General features: G+C 39.2%; 1 protein-coding gene across 7 annotated transcripts in view; it reads left to right on the forward strand.

The window, feature by feature from the left end:
• Positions 1-22,611, forward strand: part of tead1b (TEA domain family member 1b) — an 83,314-nt gene that overhangs the window by 54,170 nt on the left and 6,533 nt on the right. For 2 of the 7 annotated variants that reach the window (XM_081357163.1, XM_081357164.1), the window contains exons 4-13: positions 4,920-4,984; positions 10,058-10,120; positions 10,212-10,274; positions 14,741-14,752; positions 16,544-16,678; positions 16,962-17,008; positions 19,428-19,489; positions 19,631-19,755; positions 20,690-20,863; positions 22,078-22,218. In XM_081357163.1, the coding sequence (XP_081213289.1) occupies positions 4,920-4,984; positions 10,058-10,120; positions 10,212-10,274; positions 14,741-14,752; positions 16,544-16,678; positions 16,962-17,008; positions 19,428-19,489; positions 19,631-19,755; positions 20,690-20,863; positions 22,078-22,218 (887 nt within the window). The remainder of the gene's footprint in view (positions 1-4,919; positions 4,985-10,057; positions 10,121-10,211; positions 10,275-14,740; positions 14,753-16,543; positions 16,679-16,961; positions 17,009-19,427; positions 19,490-19,630; positions 19,756-20,689; positions 20,864-22,077; positions 22,219-22,611) is intronic. The other 5 variants (XM_081357165.1, XM_081357167.1, XM_081357166.1 and 2 more) reach the window with 5 other exon arrangements.

Raw genomic sequence — 22,611 nt, forward strand, 5'->3', positions numbered from 1 at the left:
ATTTAACAGTATTAGCACAATAATACTCGAAAGATAACTTAGTCCAGTATCCAGGCCTGGTACTAGAAAGGCTTTTAGTGCATGTGAGCTTCACATGTACGCGCTGAGAAACGCACACGTTAGAACAGCGCATCAGCATTTAAAATTAAATGTTTAACCGACAAAGCATTAAAGCACATGCACATTATGAACTTTTGTGAACTGCAGTGTTAACATTTTATGTGAATATAGCCTACGTCGCGTTGTTCCGCTTCACTCTCGGCTTATTTAACCGCAGCAAAACTGGACATGAGTCACGAATTTTGTCATCCTTATTTGAGTTAAGAGAACTGATAGGGATGTTCTTTTAATTGTTATTCAAGCAATGTATGTCTCGTGAGTCATTACCAACTCACCATGAACACACTTCACCGATGATCTCACTCGCGGTTCTCTCTGCCCGACTCGGGCTGGATCAGCAGGTTACTGAATGTGTGGCGCGTTATACACGAGTGTTGGCAACAGGGATGGTGTAGAGTGCCCTCTGGTGGACAAACTATACAACGGCAACACTCATAACATGGTTGAAGGGTGTTTCGTCCGTTTTTATTTTATTTTTGAAATATTAATTTATCGGCCGTTATAAATGCCGATACCGATAGTTTTGAAAATGCCTAATATCGGCCGATAATATCGGCCTGCCGATATATCGGTCGGGCTCTAGTGTACACAGTGTGTGAATTATTGAAAGTGGCGAGGCCCTGGCTTCATCTGGGAGAGATTACAGTGTTGGCATGCTGAGGAGGTGGGCTAGAACTGAAAATCCCCAGATGCTATTTATTTGTCCTGGAGGTCACATGATCTCCCGCCGTTGTTATAGCCTTAACAGAAAGGCCTACGTGAAGAAAGAGAGCTGTCCATCTATTCAGCCCACACATGCATCAAGCACGCATGTTGGAATCGCACACTCATTGGCTTCAGGCTATGTTGGGGAGCGCTACACACCTGTTAGGACAAGGCCTTTGTAGAGGGAGTTTTTATTTTTATCATGTAGACATCTCACAAATTGCTAGCAACACATGTACATGGTTTGTGGGTAATTCCAGAGTTTGGACTTTAAAAGAAATCAGTGCCTGATTGGGGCTTTCTCAGATTTACTTTGACATTGATGATAAATTCATAGGTCTAGTTGACATGAAAATAAAATTCCTCTATGTTCTAAATGCATCTTATTGTGATCTTATTGTGAACGATTCATCCATGTATATATTTTAATTATTTATTTATTTATTAATGTTTTGACCTCATACTGTTTAATCAAAATTTGATAACTGGTGAGAATGACAGACTTCTCTCTTGTGACATATGCAGGACTTCTCCAATCATTTAATCCACTTAAAGGATAATTCCGGTATTTAACACCTTGAGTCTATTTTGTAGTTTGTTTTGGATGAACTAGAGTGGTGGACACAGAAATTTTTACGATGGGTCCTGTCTCGACTTTTTGACTCTTTTAGAATCGCCTTTGACCGCTTCAGAGTGGCTGTCTATGGGCATGCACGGACATGTCCTTAAAACAACCCTTAACGTTCGTTTTCAAAACTGTGCAACTCACCGAGTGGTTAGTGGTGTTCGTTCGATTCTAAAAGAGTCAAAAAGTCGAGACAGGACCCATTGTCAAAATTTCTGTGTCCACCACTCTAGTTCATCCAAAACAAACTACAAAATAGACTCAAGGTGTTAAATACCGGAATTATCCTTTAAGCCCCGCTCCTTACAAGCTCAGGTTCATCTGCCTCCACTTTTGATTGCAACGCCCACATCTCAATAGTCAACAACCAATTAATAAAACCTTAAAAAATTTTCCCACAATAATCCATTGCCCTTGGAAGTACGTCACAATGCGACTTTATGCAAAGTGTTTTTGTAGAAAATTTAGGGCAAATTTATAAACCGTTTTATGTGCTATTATTCAAGTCTAAAAACCTTCTTATTCACTAATCACCTGCAGTCAAGTTTGACCCAAGGTATGAGTATTCAAATGAAGTCACTGTCATCTTTTTCAGCGAAACAGACCTCATGAAAATTAGGCTTGTTATAATTATTATTATTTTAAATTGCACCTTTTCACATCTCTAGCTTATTTTTCTGGTGCAATTAACTTCATGCAAAAAAACTGGAAAAGAGACATTTATGTAAAATAAATTATTGATCAAAGAAGCAGAATTTTTGAATAAGTAATTATCATGGATCATATCCAGTTGTGCAGTATAAACAAGCACTTTTTTATTTATTTAAAATATACTATTCAGGTATGGTGATGCAGTACAGTCCCAGTAAAGTATAACATATTGTGTTTAGTCTTCAGCACCTTTTCATAACTAGCCAGAAAGATTGGGAATAGCGGCATACAAATGATGGTCAGCACTGATTTTGTTGGCATGTTTGTGTCATTACCTCATTTGCATAAATCATTTAGTCAGTTGAGTGCTAAAACAAATGGAGCCCTGCACATGACATGCGGACATATAGCCAAGAATTATGAATTCGTTCTCTCGTTTTAGTAAATCATGGCCATGATTCACTAATTTGTTCCCTTGTTTTAAAATCATGTGCACACTATATTAATTTGTTCCTTTAGTTTAGTAAATCACTTGTTTTAGTTAAATCAACATGAGGGAACAAATTATTACAAGGTGGCCACGACTTAGTAAAACGAGGGAAATAATAATTATTTTGTGCGTATGATTTAGTAAAACGTGCTGATGTATTAGTAAGTCATGGGAACGAACTGTTAATTCATGGATGTTTTTTCCTGCATGTCAGGTGCGGGACTCTAAAAACGCAGACAGGACGTGCAAAAAAACCCTGATATCAGCAGGTCCGATTCATTCTTTATGGTTCCCATTGGTTTTAAAACCTGTGAGGATTTTACTGAGAGAAAAGCAAATTACTGGTATGTCAGAGAGAGGAGGTGAGTAAGAAAGAGATTCCCTTTCACACGACAGGTGTGCCTAATAGCAGAAGCTCAGGAGATTACCCAGCCCACCTGAACAAGACGAGCCCAGCGCACAGCAGGTGGATGATGCGACTTTGCCATCTCAGTGTGTGCCCATTTCACAAACAACAGACCTCAGCCCAGCCTCCGCCATGGCCAGTCACCCCACTCCACACCCAGAACACATCTGCTGCCTCACCTCCTCAACTCATCTTTTTTTTTCCTCGACAAGTCTACCTTTAATTTTAGCATGTGCTTTGATGGAGCCATGGCCTGGTTGTTAGTTACATGTTGAGCAGTGGTGTTCATATGGCTTTTATGAGTTCAAGTCTCGCTGTGTTCAGGTCATTCCCATTCCCTGCTAATCAGAGGCCAGAAAAATGAATAAAAGGCTGGACTGAGGGGGGACTGAGTCCAGGGAGTGAATTTCAAGGGGGGAAAGAGTTCCTGTTCTAAATCAAGAGGATTTCCATCTAGGGGTGTAACGATACCCTCATGTTCTGATTCGATACACATCACGATACTGAACTCACGATACGATATTATTGCGATACTCCAAGACATATGACAAAAGGTTAACAAAAAATTTACTGTTGATGCTAAAATGCTAACTTTGATATTACATTGTGGGTTTAAATGAATGGACTTGGACTTGGTGCTTGTAACCCAAGGCCAATGGTAACACCAGAATAAAAAATATTCATGATTCTGAAGCTGAAAATACAAAATTATTTTAGACAAATATTCTTGCACTAGATATATTTAAAATAAATGTAGGCCACTTTTTACTGGTAACATAAGACATTTGGCATTATCAGCACCCACAAATATCCCCCCATTGCATTATTATACATTATAATCAACATTATATATAGCAGTTTAATGTAGTACAGACACTAAAACTCTGAAAACTTGAATTTTTTCCTCACACAGTATTTTTTTTTATTTTGGGTGAACTAACATGATACATATTGTCACTATTCACGATGCGTATTGTTGCATTTTTATATTGCGATATATTGTGGCACGATATATTGTTACACCCCTATTTCCATCTTTTATCCACATAATAGCCTCCAAATGCTATGCAAATTTCATACATAAAGTGGGATTTTCTGCATCTATGGATGTATGTATGTGTGTGTGTGTGTATTCACATATACATGTGTTCGATTCTTTTTACTTTATGCTAATTATATTTTGTGGAAAATACAGTTTATTGTTGTTCCAATGTAAATTGGGTGGACACGTGGTAAATTGTAGCTACATCAATTTTGCGGTTGCCTGTTTAAAAAGCTAGTTTTAGTACATGGCTCTGAATTAAAAAAAAATGGGGCTCTATGGCAACCGTTGGCTACAGCTGGACACATAATTAGAGTGGCTCCTTACCTATAATTTGCGTAATAGTTTTGGGGTGGCGGTATGTTATTAACATATGAAAAGGCTAAGCAGGGGTCATTGTGCCTTGCATCAGTAATTAGAGCAGTGCCGAGGGCGCAAGAATGTGTAGAGCTGCCATTAATTGGAGATCACTACAAAACCATGCTTTAATTATTATTTAGTGAGAACAGTAGTGTGTTAAATGAATATGTTCTCTGTCATTACGTGCTGTAACCATATGAATGTCTGGATCTGTTTCTTTTCATAGCATGAGGCTTTGAAGAAATTGGGAATAAATTAGATTAAATTGAAAAGCTGTAGATTTGTTGGGCTATTTTCATGGTAATGGCACTCACAGCCAAGTTTTCATTTAAATTAGGCGTGTTTGTTTATTCACTGGGCTAAAGATTGTTACATGTCGCTGACATAGTGGAAACAACTGAGGTGGTAGAAATTTTGGCTCATTGGCTCGCATTTCTGCTTTGATTTGGGTAATTGAATTTACAGCATTACATCTCCACACATTTGACATTAACACATCTCATCTTTTGTCTTTCCCTAGGTCGGAATGAGTTGATTGCCAGATACATTAAACTCAGAACTGGGAAGACAAGGACACGGAAACAGGTAAGAGAATCCGTGGTCTTGCATGCATGCCACTAAATGGGGGAAGGCCAGTCCTGTTGAATGTGCCTGCTATCCGAGCTTCTGCAGAGAGAGAACTTACAGCTCACACAATAAAGACACCCACTTAGGGGTGGGCGATATAAGGAAAAATGCATATTATGGGATCCTTAAAATTGATATCATGATATCATATTATTAGAATATATATACACTCACCTAAAGGATTATTAGGAACACCTGTTCAGTTTCTCATTAATGCAATTATCTAATCAACCAATCACGTGGCAGTTGCTTCAATGCATTTAGGGGTGTGGTCCTGGTCTAGACAATCTCCTGAGCTCCAAACTGAATGTCAGAATGGGAAAGAAAGGTGATTTAAGCAATTTTGAGCGTGGCATGGTTGTTGGTGCCAGACGGGCCGGTCTGAGTATTTCACAATCTGCTCAGTTACTGGGATTTTCACGCACAACCATTTCTAGGGTTTACCAAGAATGTTGTGAAAAGGGAAAAACATCCAGTATGCGGCAGTCCTGTGGGCGAAAATGCCTTGTTGATGCTAGAGGTCAGAGGAGAATGGGCCGACTGATTCAAGCTGATAGAAGAGCAACTTTGACTGAAATAACCACTCGTTACAACCGAGGTATGCAGCAAAGCATTTGTGAAGCCACAACACGCACAACCTTGAGGCGGATGGGCTACAACAGCAGAAGACCCCACCGGGTACCACTCATCTCCACTACAAATAGGAAAAAGAGGCTACAATTTGCACGAGCTCACCAAAATTGGACAGTTGAAGACTGGAAAAATGTTGCCTGGTCTGATGAGTCTCGATTTCTGTTGAGACATTCAGATGGTAGAGTCAGAATTTGGCGTAAACAGAATGAGAACATGGATCCATCATGCCTTCTTACCACTGTGCAGGCTGGTGGTGGTGGTGTAATGGTGTGGGGGATGTTTTCTTGGCACACTTTAGGCCCCTTAGTGCCAATTGGGCATTGTTTAAATGCCACGGCCTACCTGAGCATTGTTTCTGACCATGTCCATCCCTTTATGACCACCATGTACCCATCCTCTGATGGCTACTTCCAGCAGGATAATGCACCATGTCACAAAGCTCGAATCATTTCAAATTGGTTTCTTGAACATGACAACGAGTTCACTGTACTAAAATGGCCCCAAAGGTCATCAGATCTCAACCAATAGAGCATCTTTGGGATGTGGTGGAACGGGAGCTTCGTGCCCTGGATGTGCATCCCACAAATCTCCATCAACTGCAAGATGCTACCCTATCAATATGGGCCAACATTTCTAAAGAATGCTTTCAGCACCTTGTTGAATCAATGCCACGTAGAATTGACCCTTCGCAGGGAGCTTGATTGACAGGTGATCTGACCAATCATACTTCGCCATCCGCCATTTTGTCCAACAAAGCTGTCAGGAGAGTTAGTAGATTAACATGGGAGGATTTGAACTTGAAAAACGGAGTGTAATGACGCCTTTCCGTGGTTAAAACAACATTCCTTCTTATGTTTGTTCATGTTTATTTGAGGCTATAAATTAACTAGAAGGAAGAGATGATCGGTTCACGAGCAGCTTTAACTGATGCTCTACAGCGATCTGTCACAGCACATTAAAGAGCAACAAAACGGTATTTATTGTTTAAATTTCTTTTAAAAAATGACCAAATTTGAAAGGTGAGACTTTGTTTAATATGTTTAATATCAAACGTAACCGAAAAGTAACCTGGTCTGTCCTGTCTGTCCGCGTGTTGTCAGTCTCCTCTCTGCTCCGCAATGTATTTTTCACTGCTTGAGAACATGGTGTGGCGTGAGAACGACGTTGCTTGTCGGACATAGCGACAGTAACTAAGGGGGGCGGGTCTTTGCGAAGGGTCAATTAAGGCAGTTCTGAAGGCGAAAGGGGGTCAAACACAGTATTAGTATGGTGTTCCTAATAATCCTTTAGGTGAGTGTAATATTTAGTGCTGTCAGAATTAGAGCATGCAATTATTTTTTTCAGTTTAACGCAACATATATCCTGTCATATTTTGGCAGTGTTACATTATATGATCACGCTCTTATTCATGCAGATGCTTTTAAACCATTCCAGCTCGATAAGACACAAAAGAGAGTATCCTCGCAAGCACAGTCTTAAATGAGTTAAATGAAGTCTTAAATGAACGTAGAGTTGTGAGAAAATGGGATGCGCGTCATATCTGCAGCATGTGCTTCAGCTCTTAAAGTGACAGCAGCCTAATAAACCTCATTAATGTTAATCAAAGAAAAAGAGAAAAAACACCCAAACACAGACTGAATAACTTTTGTAGCTTTAATAAGGATTAATAATTTTCTCAGTGAAGACTGTGAAGTGTTTGATAACTTTATTCAATTTCTCTAGGCTATATATCATACCTGTTAAAGCTAGCTTAAAAAAAAAAAAAAAAAAAGGGCACAGGTAAATGATATATTAAAGGGCACAGGTAAATGTGACATTTATTATTGTAATGGGTTTATGTGAAGATTGTTTAAAGTTCACATAAATGAAAAGTTGTATAAAGCCTAATAACTAAAAGTATAGCTTCCAATTATACAGTAATGCTGAATGGCTATAATTAATGGCTAAAATTGAGGGGGAAAAATCAATTTCATAGAGACAGTGGTATCAGTGATGCCTTCATTCATAAAAATATGGCATTAAACAAATATTTAAAATATAGGCTACTTTCTTTATGTTGTTTCTACATTATTACAATATAAAAATATATTAAAAACTTTAATGCTAGGTGCGATTAATCACAATTAATTACAGAAAAAATATGCGATTAACTGCTTTTTAAAATATTGACAGCACTAAAATAAATATATTACTATGTTAATTTTTATATAAAAGTATATTAAAATATTATAAAATTGACAACTTGACCAAAACGGTAGCTGTGAACTATTGAAAATATCTGTATTCAGTAAGATTTACTGAATAGATATTATGTGTGCCTTGAAAAGCCAAGATGTGCTTTTCAAACAATGAACGAATAGTTTGCACAAGTATTTTGTGCGATCACATTTTCTAAATTTATAAATATATGAAAAACACTTTTCAGAACACTGAAAAAATATGTGCTGCTTTGGTCTGTGGAGTAAAACAGGCATTTGAGGGACACCTGTTGTTCTTTCTGTGCATCTAGGTTGAGGTGTTTCTTTATTGCCCACCCCTACTCTCACACACATACATAAGGTTGTACCCCCGTGCACGCGCACACACACACACACACACACACACACACACACATAGCCACTCATGAAGAAGCATGGAGCTTTGCAGCATGATCAGGCTGGGCGCAAGAACGCTAATGCGATTGTTGAAGAGACGAACCCTGAACGCTGGGCTCAGCCGGCAGATGTTTCATTCAGCTGTATGCGAACACGCCACTGAACTACAGCTATTGTCAAGACACATTCACTCACACATTTGCTAACACAATTTTAATGATGACCTGTTCAGAACTGAAATGTCTGTTTAAATCCATGAATCTGTTTCTCCATTTGACTGTAGTGTAATTTGTCATGGTGATCTGTATGTGTTGGTGCAGCTTTAACACTTCAGTGGGCTGTGCTTCGAGGCCATGTCTCAAAGCTCTTATCAGATACAGCAGACAGGGAACATGATACACAACATCCTCTTGTTTTAAATGAGATATGTCAATATTCCATGTTATATAGTGTCTAGGCCGCTCTCTGATCCTTCAGTTGGTTACAGTAAACCACTACATTTGCAGAATATCTCTTACAATTATCACACTGTTTTAAGACCATTAAATAATATAATTAAACAGTCGCCTTGTTCTCTATCCACCCAAAGCCTTACATTGCATTGAATGATGATGTTTGATCAATTCACTCTTATAACTCGCTTAAATAATTGATTCTGATTGATCAATTACTACAATCAAATAGTGCTAGTAATTTACAATTATGTTCCATTTGTTAACTTCGTTTCGGCCTGATTTTGTTCGAAAATGACGTCACATCAGTCCAGTCTTCGATTTCGCTTGAAGTATATCTGGGCCTTTAGCCTAATATATTTGAATAATGACCATTGTCTATAAGTGACCACCCTGTACACCTGGTATAGTCCATTTCCTACAATTAGTAGTTTGAAAAGTGCAAAGTGCAGTGAACACTTTTTACATTTGGATTTACAGACTGAGGGCTGAATTGTAATAATTAGCTTTTGTAATCGGCAGCATGCCCCAAATTGTGTTGACAGACCTAACATTGTGTTTAACCCAGAACATGCATTTACATAAAGTGATTTCCTAACGATTTATAATGGAATAAATGGCACAAACCTATGCGGACAATATTATAAAAAAAACCTGGTTGACACTTCAAAAAATTCCCAGCAAAGTGAAAAGCCCAGAAATCGACCCGAACGCTGAAACATCACAACAATCCCATTGTAATTTCATTTGGCAAAGCCTGAACCATTGAAGTGATTGTTGTAATTAATTTGGAAAGGTCAAAGGAGCACTTGTGCTGCTGAGATATGTGTAAATGTGACTTTGCCGTGAGAGTTGAGAGCGACGGGCCTCCGGAGACCGGCGACCTCATTAATACGCCGCGTCGAGCGCGAGGCCCGTTCAAAAGCCACTTGTGCGTGATTGGCCTGATTAAGACGAGGAACGCTCTCCACGTAACCCCTCGGAGCAGAGCCTCATTACAACATCACACAACCTCCCACCTCACAGCACTATTAATACACCATTAGTACATAATTCACAAACAGAACTCTGACTTGGTGGAATATGCTAAAGGGCCCCGGGGCCCTCGCATTACCCTCCCCGAAGAATACTAGACGTGGCCATTCTCATTCTGTACACAGAAGATCACATCTGCTCTGTCTTAATGTGCTTAAGAAGCCTGCATACTCCTTAATCAGCTCACTTAAATGAGGAGGTGAGCGGGCCGGTGCGCTGGGCTGCCGTCCTCAAATGTTTGACTTGTTAAAAATGTCTGTAATTCTTGATTGCTTTCTTTTCTTTTTGCTTTTCTTGTTTTGTTTTGAAAAACGGAGGTGTCTAGTCACATACAGGTCTTAGCAAGAAAGAAAGTTCGAGAAATCCAAGCTGCCATCAAGGTACGTCTGGCTCTGCCCAGTTGCAGGGGGGCTTTTCATCGCCATGGTTACAGGCTGTTCCTTTGTTTTCCTCCCCTCCCCTACCCCGCAGGTGTCTAGTCACATTCAGGTTCTTGCCAGAAGGAAATCTCGTGAATTTCATTCCAAGCTAAAGGTATGCGCTTTTCTGCTTTTGGGCTTGTGGTTGCCATGCGTCTCACTTCCTGTTTCCTGTGAATGCCTTGTTGCTCTAATTCCTGTAACCTAGATCCCTCGCATGTGACGGCCTGTTTAACATACATAATTCAACGCCTGTACTCCGTCCCCGATGTGCGTTCCTCCTTTCATGCTCATCAGTGGCCGTCTTCTCCTCTGTGTTTCACTGACCGCGAAGTGCGTGTGCTCTGAGTCTAACGCTACAGGTCCCACGCCGACTCCTGGTTAAATATAGCAGGGGTGCAGGAACGGTTGGCCCATGCCGCAAACCTGAAAAGAGGCATATGCTTTGGAAATTAATACGGATGTGAACTTCAATAGCTCTGGAGAGAAAAGGCAACTATTAAGTTTGTTCCATAATGCAGTAAATTGTGCTGCTCACTGGCTTGGAACTGAGGTTTTGTAAATTCCAGTTTTCTATCCCTGTAATTTTGGGGACAGAATTTTTAGAAGTTTAGGTTCCATCTTAGTGGTAAATATTCTATAAAATATATTAAATTATAAATGAATTTATGGTAGGTATAAAATAAACGCATATAAAAACCTCTGATTATCTGCGCATGTTTTTTTACTAACCAGTCCAGATATTATTTCCTGTAAGTTCACTGAATTTTTAATATCTTTAATTTGTGTCCAACTACAATATAAAAGTTTAATATGAAAAGTGAAGTTTGTAATCTGTGCTGCTAGTGTCACAAAATAAAAAGAATTGCACAATTGTGAAAATAATCTAAGAGGCAACTAAAAATGGAAAACTTTTTATGCATTTTGGCCTTTCATTTAACGACAACAGCGTTTTGGGCGCCTGAAAATGCAAACTTTTCAGTGCAAGTTTTTGAAAACAATACCATTATCGTCTCAGTGTAAACTACAAAAATGTGATTTTGTGAAAACGGTGTCGTCATCCGCATGAGCATTACGTGTTCAGTCTGTAGGCGCGTAGTGTTTCTTTTCTAAGTGACATCGCCATCTACTGGCCTGGCAGCAGAACACAGCGTTTTTAAATCGTTTTCACAGATCTATGTGAACGGGGATTGTTTTGTCCCATTTTTAGTTGTGCAAAAATACCCTAAAGTTCCTAAGATTTCCTAAACAGACCCGCTGTCTGCCATTGGTCAAGAAAACATCTTGCCCTCTCTCCAAACTAACGCCATTGGTTGAGTCAATGTTACTGTCAATGATTCAGGATGTTTTGATAGTGACACAGTCACAGTGTTTACATTTTCCAGAAATCAACCTTCGAATGGCTTATAGTTGCCTCTGCAAATTAAACTAGAATGAGAGAAAGAACTGCTTTAAAGATGTACAAATTTGAAAACCATTGTATGACAAAACAAAGCCTCAAAAGCACAATGCACTTTGCTGGTCGCATGAATGCATTTCTCTGTGTCGTGTATGCATGTGTGTGTGTGTGTGTGTGTGTGGAGTGTCTCATGCTGGCAGTAAGCTTCAGCTGGTGAGAGTGGCTGAGAGCTGGAGGTCAGAGTTCAGCTGGATTCTGGTCACTGCTTAAACAACACGAGCGGCCACATGACTACAGGAAGAGCACATTCTAGAGTAAAACCAGCGCTGCTTTGCCTTTATCTCTTCTGAAGTTTAATGAGGTCATCTGTTCTTCCCAAAACGCTCTGCACAAGAAGTCTGGCCCAAAGAGCCCCATTAGGGCCGTCGCTCAGATGCTTTTTGTGGCGTTCCCCTCTCTTCTCGCTCTTTCTCTTGGCTTTTTTTTTCAATAACCCACTGGCCGTCAAACGCTTTCCTCATGCTGCATTAATGAAACTACTGAAATCACCCCCCCACCCCCCTACTGAAATCACCGCCCACCACCACCACCACCACCACATTCTCTCCTACCATTTCTAAACACCCCCCCTCTGTGTGATTCAGCCATATAAACAGCAAAGTGTGCTGCATATAATCACCTTACATCAAATGCATCTCGTCCACAAAGGCTGCGGCTTACAGAAAAAAAGGGGCCTTTTGTGGAAGGGATAATCTGATAATAAATTGACCTGTCATTTAAGATACATCTGCAAGGGTCATTTCCTAATGTCTGTGTTTACTGAAAAGACCTTGAGGTTGGTCTGACTTCTCTATCTCCTTCTGTTTCGTTCTCTTTCTTTTTGTGAGGTGATGACTAACTCCTTTTGACCAGCACACTTTTCCACAGTTCCCAGTTTACTCAGATAGATTAATGACTCCCCCATTTGTGTGCGAGTGTATGTGTGTGCGTGTGTGTGTGTGCCTAGTGGAGCGTCTGTGTGCATTTCCGCCATGAATGGCTGGTCTTTCAGGGACACTGGCGTCTGCCTGAGTAAAAACAGCCAGCTTTTGTATGGGTCTCTGTCTACTCTCATCTAAAGCAAATTAGAAATCAGGAGCAGGGAAGAATTTGAGCTCCCTCCTGCCATTTGCAGCGTAGCATTATAGTAAACCTGCCCAGTGTGCTCTTATCTGAGACATGTTGACTGAAATGACTGTCATTATGGTGCCCCTCTTTGAGCTGGTCTGTAATGAAACCCTAGCCACAGTAATCTCAAACTGCCATATTATCAGCTATAAATCTTTCCTAAAGATGCTTTCTGTAGTTCATCTGCTTGACCAGCACTCACACTGACTCCTTAATCCTGGTTTTACTATTAGCATGTGCAGTGTGACTTCAGAGGGCTTAGCATATCATGGGGAGGATATCACTAAAATCACATTTATCAAATAAAAATGACATTTATTCAGTCATTGTGTTATATCTCTGATGGAAAGACCAGCATCAGTTTCAATTCTAGTTCATGATGGTTAGAACTAGTTCTATACCGGTCAGCACCCTGTTCACCAGCTGATGGCGACTTAAATTGCTTCGTTCAACTCGCTGCTTAACTACCGTTATGGTATGATGCATCATTAGAGAAGTGAAATATATCTAGTCATGACTGTTTCCCAAAACTGTAGTAACATGGTTGCACCTCTGTCGTTTGAGCCAAGTTGGTTCAACAATATAGGACTGTCATTAATGACATCATGCACAGATGGTGTAGTGATAGTCATATTATAGTTAATTTACACAAACAACAAAAAGCTGTGATTTTTTTTATTTTTTTTTATCGTTAACATGTAGTATTTAATTGACATACCTTGATCCCTGTCATTTTGTGGGATCCCTCTAACGTCATACACATGAACGGCACTGATTATTGACACGCTAATATATATGTATATAAATTGATTGAAAAATATGGATGTCATGTTAGCTTGCTTATTGTGCCCAAAAGTCTGCATGTCTTAACAACAAGAAACTATATGCTTCTAAGCACAGCACGAGAGCTGTATATTCAACCACACAAGTTTGCGATGCTTTTTGCGAATGTTCGTTGGGACTGTGGTTTCGGAATTGTTGAATAACGATGGAATACGCAACCATAGTTGGCTAACGATGCTTTTTGGGAAACGCACCCTAAGTTTAGACTTTTAAATAAAATTGGTTTATTTGTTTCCTGCTTAATCTTATAAAAAAATACATGCGTAAGGAGACAAACTTTTGAGGTTAGCGAAACAATTTTCATCATGTTAAAAATTTGTATAGAAGTGGTCACAAGCAACAGTCAAAAGTTAAAGTAGTGAATACCTAGTTCTGAGATGAAACTCTAGATGGCGCAGGCAGTCTTTAATTTGGTAGCGATCAAATCATTATCTACATAGAACATCTGATTGGTTGCTGTTGCATCAGTGGCCAATGAGCTGCGGCTCAACATTCAGCATTGCTGTTAGCAGTCTAAAATTTTCTGAAACCCTCCACCTTCCCCAGCTCCACCTGTATATATTATTTACAGCAGCATTTCTTAAATGCTCACAGCAATGTCTGTGAATGTATTGACAGTAGCAAGTCCCGCCAATACCAAATACATTAACATTGCCATACTCATTACCATGCTAATCTCTATTACCATGCCAATCTCTATTACCATGCAAATCTCTATTACCATGCAAATCTCTCAGAGAGTTGTCATGACAGAAATATATTTAATAGTCATCAATTCATGATATGAAATTTGTAAATAAAATCATTCCATTTTAGACGAGAGGAGGAATAAAATTACCATAGTGCACCATGTCAAAATTATTCTGATCCGTTGATTTTATTTGAAGCAGCCTATATTTGCGTGTCGCAACATGCTATACCATGCTGGTGTGAACACGGTGTTAGCTGGTGAAGCTTGGTGGCATCTGTCTAACCATATTAAACTACTTAAGAATCCTGACATCCAAAACACAATTTATGCTGGTCTTTCAGCAGGAATTAATCTGTGAATCGGATCTATAAATCTGTGAACTTGTCACAAGTCTCTCAGCACACTCATAAATTGTTTGAATTAACTTGCCAAAAAGTGCAAATTGAAAATTGACGATGTAACCTTGTTTGTTTGCATTTAGGTGACAAGCATGGTAAGTACGAGTCCTCAGTGCTCTTGACTGTGCATCAACGTGTCGCCGTCACTGTATAGCAGCTGCTAAACACCTGCTTGAGCTCTGAGTCTCTCTGCCTCTCCCTAAGCCAGCTCTCACTCTCTCATACGTGAGCCATGACTCCCAGCATGTTCATCCTCCGCTTATGCCCACTTTTCACTCTTTTCAGTGCAGTTCTGCTCCAATTTACTGGCTGTTTAACATGATCAGTGGCAGGACTTCCATCCTGATATGGCCATGCACACTATACAATAAGCATGTGGAATGTTTGCCTTTGTAGAAAATAGGCATACACACTTTAGCTCCGTTAATTAAATTAACAGTTTTACAAATGTGTCTATGCACAGACATTCCTTGAGTTATTTAAACTCTATATTCAGAAATCGTCTTTAGCCTCCTTATGAAAATAACAAGGAGGATGTGTAAAGGAGAAAGTGATGTCCTTCAGGCACTATTCTCTAATGCGTTCATCTGTTCTGTTTCAGCTCAGTTTGGTGACCTTGATTGGAGCTTTTAAAATGAGAACATTACACACAGCAAAAAAAAAAGAAAAAAAAGAAAGTTAACATTACTTAAACCTTGTTCCCGACTGACACAATGCAGTTTATTAGAAATGTAGGAGCTGCAAGATAATACATAACATTAAATTCACTTCTCATTCACTCTGCACTCAATATTAAACATTATAATCTCCCGTTTTCTGCGCTGGAGGCTTTCGCTCTTTTCAGACTTTCCGTCTTTAGTGCTAGCACATTCCTCTTAAGATCAATGGCTTTATAGCTCTGAAGAATCTTTTAACATGCTTTTTTATCTGTGGATCTGTGTGTGAGCGCGTGGGCTGCTTTATATTCCCATGTTCTGTGTTCACTGTAGGGGGGTGATGGTTTCCAATGTCTCACGGTTCGGTTTGTACCACGGTTCTGTGGTCACAGTTTTTATCCAGTAAATATAGAAATATTTGAACTCTTTTATTGTTTGTTGATAATTAATTAAGACCACTACATCGCAAATATTCACTCTCAGTGTCAGTATTGCAGGATGACCTGTTATAACTGCTTTCATTACCGGTCAAAAGTTTGGAATAATTAAGATTTTTGTTAATTATTAATTATTTTGTTAACAATTAAAGATGTTTTTCAAATAAGTCTTTTATATATTTGTTTGTCTGTTCAAAAATACAGGTAAATCAGTAATATTGGGAAATATTATTGCAATTTAAAAGAACTGTTTTCTATTTTAATGTTTTAATGTAATTTATTCCTTATAAAGCTGAATTTTCAGCATCATTACTCCAATCTTCAGTGTCACATGATCCTTCAGAAATCATTCTAATATGCTGATTTGCTGCTCAAGAAACATTTCTGATTATAATGCTGCTGAAATATCAGCTTTGCCATCACAGGAATATATTACATTTAAATTATATTCAAATTGAAAACAGTTCTTTTAAATTGTGATACAATTTCACAATATTATTGTTTATACTGTATTTTGGATCATATGAATGCAGCCTTGGTGAGCACTTTCAAAAACATTAAAAATCTTATTTATTCCAAACTTTTGACCAGTACATTTTTGTAATAAATTACAAAACAATTCAAGAAGCAAGCATTTACACTGGTCTCAGTCTCCCAGACTTGTAAGACATGAGATGAATCATGGTACAAACGTGTGTAACGAACCGTGTTTTTTTGCAGAAACAGTTGAACCCCTAGCTCACCGTGTCCATCCGTTTATGAGTTTTAATTTCTTTTGTAAATGCTATTAAAGGATCAGAGCGTGAAGGACAAAGCTCTTCAGAGTATGGCCTCCATGTCCTCGGCTCAGATCGTCTCTGCAACAGCCATCCACAACAAACTGGGTCTTCCGGGCATCCCGCGTCCTGCCTTCCCCGGAGCAGCAGGGGTAAGACCGCCCTCTGGCACCCACCTATCAGTACACTTACTTCAGCCACACGGCTGGCCACCGGGTCCAATCCCATTACACACCCTCAGAGCTGTGCCCCATCACCTGCCTTCATCAGATAAGCCCACTAATGCCACACTCAAGATAACTAGACTGCATGGCACATAGTACACCTCGTTTTTCAATGGCAATGTGATAACTCGTGTATCTAGAGTGCACAGACGGTGTGTGTGCGTGTGGATAGCCTGTGTTTTGTTGTCTATTTATTTATCTTATTCTCTAGTTTTGGCAGGGCATGATATCCACGGGCCAGCCTGGATCCTCACAAGAGTGAGTATCTCTAGAAGTTTTGCTACCACTGTCCCACTAAAGCTATTCCTCGTATTACAGTGCATGTAAGGCACATCAGACATTCTTTTTCTGCTGCTGCTGCTTCTTCACCTACCTCTTTTTATATACCTCTTTTGCACCTTCTTTTTCTGCATCTTCTTATTCACTTTCTTTTTCTGCACCTTCACCACCACCTTCTTCTTCTGCTTCGTTTTCTTCTTCATCTGCATCTTCTTGTTTTTCTGAATCTTCTCTGTTTTCATCTGCACTTTCTTTTTCTTTGTCCATAATTGGACAATTAGACTGTTCAATCTAACTGTCTAACTGTTCAGTCTAACTGTCCCACTGTTCAGTCTAACTGTCCCACTGTTCAGTCTAACTGTCCCACTGTTCAGTCTAACTGTCCCACTGTTCAGTCTAACTGTTCAGTCTAACTGTCCCACTGTTCAGTCTAACTGTCCCACTGTTCAGTCTAACTGTCCCACTGTTCAGTCTTACTGTCCCACTGTTCAGTCTAACTGTCCCACTGTTCAGTCTAACTGTCCCACTGTTCAGTCTAACTGTCCCACTGTTCAGTCTAACTGTCCCACTGTTCAGTCTTACTGTCCCACTGTTCAGTCTAACTGTTCAGTCTAACTGTCCCACTGTTCAGTCTAACTGTCCCACTGTTCAGTCTTACTGTCCCACTGTTCAGTCTAACTGTTCAGTCTAACTGTCCCACTGTTCAGTCTTACTGCCCCACTGTTCAGTCTAACTGTCCCACTGTTCAGTCTAACTGTCCCACTGTTCAGTCTAACTGTTCAGTTTTAACTGTCCCACTTTTCAGTCTAACTGTCCCACTGTTCAGTCTAACTGTTCAGTCTAACTGTCCCACTGTTCAGTCTAACTGTTCAGTCTAACTGTCCCACTGTTCAGTCTAGCTGTTCAATCTAACTGTCCAACTGTTCAGTCTAACTGTCCCACTGTTCAGTCTAACTGTCCCACTGTTCAGTCTAACTGTCCCACTGTTCAGTCTAACTGTCCCACTGTTAAGTCTAACTGTCCAACTGTTCAGTCTAACTGTCCCACTGTTCAGTCTAACTGTCCCACTGTTCAGTCTAACTGTTCAGTCTAACTGTCCCACTGTTCTGTCTAACTGTCCCACTGTACAGTCTAACTGTTCAGTCTAACTGTCCAACTGTTCAGTCTAACTGTTCAGTCTAACTGTTCAACTGTTCAGTCTAACTGTCCCACTGTTCAGTCTAACTGTTCAGTCTAACTGTCCCACTGTTCAGTCTAACTGTCCCACTGTTCTGTCTTACTGTCCCACTGTTCTGTCTAACTTTCCCACTGTTCAGTCTAACTGTCCCACTGTTCAGTCTAAATGTCCCACTGTTCAGTCTATGTCCCACTGTACAGTCTAACTGTGCCACTGTTCAGTCTAACTGTCCCATTGTTCTGTCTAACTTTCCCACTGTACAGTCTAACTGTCCCACTGTTCCGTCTAAATGTCCCACTGTTCAGTCTATCTGTCCCACTGTTCAGTCTAACTGTTCAGTTTAGCTGTTCAGTCTAACTGTCCCACTGTTCAATCTTACTGTCCCACTGTTCAATCTTACTGTCCCACTGTTCAATCTAACTGTCCCACTGTTCAGTTTAACTCTCCCACTGTTCAATCTTACTGTCCCACTGTTCAATCTAACTGTCCCACTGTTCAGTCTAACTGTTCAATCAAACTGTCCCACTGTTAAGAGTAACTGTCCCACTGTTCAGTCTAGCTGTTCAATCTAACTGTCCCACAGTTCAGTCTAACTGTCCCACTGTTCAGTCTAACTGTCCCACTGTTTAGTCTAACTGTTCAGTTAAGCTGTTCAGTCTAACTGTCCCACTGTTCAGTTTAGCTGTTCAGTCTAACTGTCCCACTGTTCAGTCTAGCTGTTCAGTCTAGCTGTTTAATCTTACTGTCACACTGTTCAGACTAAATGTTCAGGTAGGCTGCTCATAATTTCATGCTTTACATTCTTCTGCCTTTAACTTCTTATTCTTTTTCACATTCTTCTTTGTCTGCAACATCTTCTGAACCTTTTTATTCTCTGCTAACTTGTATGTGTTTCTTTTGCTCTCCTTGCAAGCACTGGTATTTCCTTCAGGAAATGCAAATCTTATTTATTCTTTCTGTCTCTGTTTTGTCTGCTTTATTGTCGTTCTCTTCTTCTTGATGTCTGTATTTTCCCTGACCCTTCCAGCTTTCTCTCTTTCCCTCAGAGGGATCAGCAATAGAGGAAGCCTTTCCAGAGGCAATGATGGGTTTAATCCAAGTTTGAATACTTTGCGCAGCTTTGTTTCTTCTTTGCTGTATAACCCTCTTAATCTCTTCAGTATGTAGTGCCGCTAGACTGCTCATTTTCCTGTTCTTAGTTCTCCTTTGTCTTTGTTTTAGCATTAAGCCATTTGCCCAGCAAGCGTACCCTATCCAGCCAGCTGTCACAACTACAATCTCAAGTATGTCACCGTTTGCCTTTTTTTTTAAAATGTATCCATTCAGATTTAACACTTTTTTATTTAGAAGAGCTAATATTCAGTGTGTGTGTGTGTGTGTGTGTGTGTGTGTGTGTGTGTGTGTGTGTGTGTGTGTGTGTGTAGGTTATGAACCTGCAACAGCACCGGCGCCCTCAGTTCCCGCCTGGCAGGGCCGATCTATCGGTACATCGAAACTCAGGCTTGTGGAATTCTCCGCTTTTCTGGAGCACCAGAGAGATCCAGATTCTGTAAGTAGCTTCTGTATGTCACTCTTAAAATATAAATTAAAATAAAAATGGAGCCGTTTACTTCTTAATACAGATTTCTGGTCTTATTGTGCATGATTCATCATTGACCTTCAGCCTCCCAGTCAAAAGTGGGTGTTTTCAGATAGGAGTCCTCTACAATTGACTGAAAACACACATTCTAGCATGAATTCTAGTATGCAACGCCTACTTTTCACAATTTAATATATTCCTGATTTGGAAAAATACATTTTTTGCTCTTTGACTATCAGATAAATTGGTTTAACCAATTTTATGTCTCCAAAATACACTGAAAGTGAATTGTGAAGTTTTGTTGTTGTAACAATTCAGGTATTATCACCCTTACAAAAAAGTATTGTTTCTGTACCATAGTTAAATACTATCGTAGTGATACTGATATTTTTTTATATACTGTTGTACTTAAGTTAATGACTCTTAAAGAAACCTAATTGAAAAGTCTATCGCTGTGGTCTGTATGCCAGTGATATGCTTATGTTAAATTATATAAAACTAACAATTTGAATTAAAGAGTAACTTTAACTTTAACTGTCAGGTTGCATAAATTATCATTAGTTAATGTATTATGAACAAACACAATTTAACTCTGAGCATTAGTATGTATAAATTAGCATCAAGATTATTGTTTATAAATTGACTTTTTTTATATAAATGAACATTTTATAAACCTTTTTGTCTCTGAGTCTTTTTTATAAACCTTTTTGTCATGTCTATTCAATAACTTACTTGTCTGCAACAATGATGAAATGTATGTGAATTGTATGTGGATTTTCTCACCAAATATTGTTATTTGTTTATTTGATTAATCATGATTAATTAGCTTACTTAATCAGTCATTGCAGTCATTTTGAGAAGATTTCCTGTCTCTAACATGTTTTCTTTGTTTTTTTCTGTGCAGTATAACAAGCATCTTTTCGTGCACATCGGTCAGACAAATCACTCTTACAACGATGCCTTGCTCGAGTCGGTGGATATTCGTCAGATTTACGACAAATTCCCTGAGAAGAAAGGAGGGCTGAAGGAATTGTTTGGCAAGGGTCCTCAGAATTCATTCTTTCTCATAAAGTTCTGGGTGAGTGAATCCCGGGCAAAGAACGAGCATCTGTTTAGCGATTCACAGACCCTGCAATTATCTGCAAAAGAAGATATCGTAACTCACAATTAGTCCAGGAAGAACTTAGTATCATTATTATTTAGGCTTAAAAACAAACATGTACGTAGAGTGCTGTGCAATGCATGCCACCCTGTGCCAAGGCTTCTACTCTAATAAGAGCGCAGTTCATGTTTACCACCCATACAACTGCCTATTTAACGCAAATATTTATCCACCGAGTGATTACATGCATGAATAATTGTGCATTTCCCTAAAGACACTGGGCCACTTTAGGTTTAAAGACAGCCGTCTCTGTTTGCATGTCCAGGCCGCCGCTGCTATATTTGGCACGGCATAGCTGAAGAGTCCATGATCAAAGCTCGCACTTATTCCGTTTAATATCGGGAAACAATTGGATGACCTGGTTGCTCCTCTAATAGCTATTCAAACATTGTATGCATTTTGTGAAATGCTAACTAGCGGCAACCAACAAAGTGGGCCTCGTCGTGGTCGGAGCGAGGCTGCTCGAATTCCGTTTGAAGTGACGGAGGGATCTGAATTTCAAATGAAACTCTGGATCTGCACAATAATGCCTCTCTTGAATATGATGTGAAAATGTAACAGGCTTGTCTTAATGAAAAGAGAGTATGCCAGAAATGAATATTTGAGCTTTCTCTGTAATGAATATCGTGTTAGCTTACTGAAAGAGCGGAGAGCGAGCTGTTCTTTTTTCCGCTCTTTTTCAGAATATTTTTGAGTGCCTTTTTTACTCCAAGTTATTTAATCTATTCTTTCTAACCTTAGACACAGTCTTTTCTTTAATACTTGAATAGACTAATATTGAGAAATAGCCTTGATTGGTAGTTTAGTATAAGGATAATGCAGTCTTAAAGGGATAGTTAATCTGAAAATTAACAATACTCACCCTCATGTTCTTCCAAACCTGCTTGACTTTCCACACAAAAAAACATAATAAAATAATTATAAAAGTAGTCCATACAAGTTGTGATGCTCCAAACTGAAATTTAAGTCCTGAAAATCTTCCATATACTGTTTTTGTTGTTGTTGCTGTGCTTACAATCTCCACTAGATGGCAGTTTTGCATTGAATGCTGTATGTCAGTAAATCTATCCATTATAGATTTCTTTTTAATTAAATTTGATAATTAAAGCTTACATCTCATTGGTTCATAGGCTGACTTAAACTGCAACATTCAGGATGAAACCGGGGCCTTCTATGGAGTGACCAGTCAGTATGAGAGCCCGGAGAACATGACCATCACCTGCTCCACAAAAGTTTGCTCGTTTGGCAAACAGGTTGTGGAGAAAGTGGAGGTGAATTTTTGAGTTTTGACTACAGGATTTAACATTTGAATGGAACATTATATGTTCTCAATCTAATCTCATATTAGAGTGAGAACATTTAATGCTCCATTCAAATGAGGAAAAAAGTGTTTTGCTCTTTCATATCTCAGGACACTTAATGGAGATCTCAGTCTCAGGAGAATTTGATAAGAAATGTTTAGAGAAATTTATTTTTAACTGCAGACTTTGGTATCTTAATCTGAGCAATTTGAGACATTGTTGAGATTTTGAGATCAATAATGTGATTTTAGAACCTCTACCATTTTTAGTCAGAAAAAAACACATGCTGTCTCCTGTACAAAAATAAAATGTTGTCTGTACTTTGGTCAAGACTTTTGTAATTTATTTCTTTGATTGTAAAGC

Source organism: Scardinius erythrophthalmus (genome assembly GCF_964197995.2).
Source record: "Scardinius erythrophthalmus genome assembly, chromosome: 2".
Taxonomy (NCBI): Eukaryota; Metazoa; Chordata; class Actinopteri; order Cypriniformes; family Leuciscidae; genus Scardinius; species Scardinius erythrophthalmus.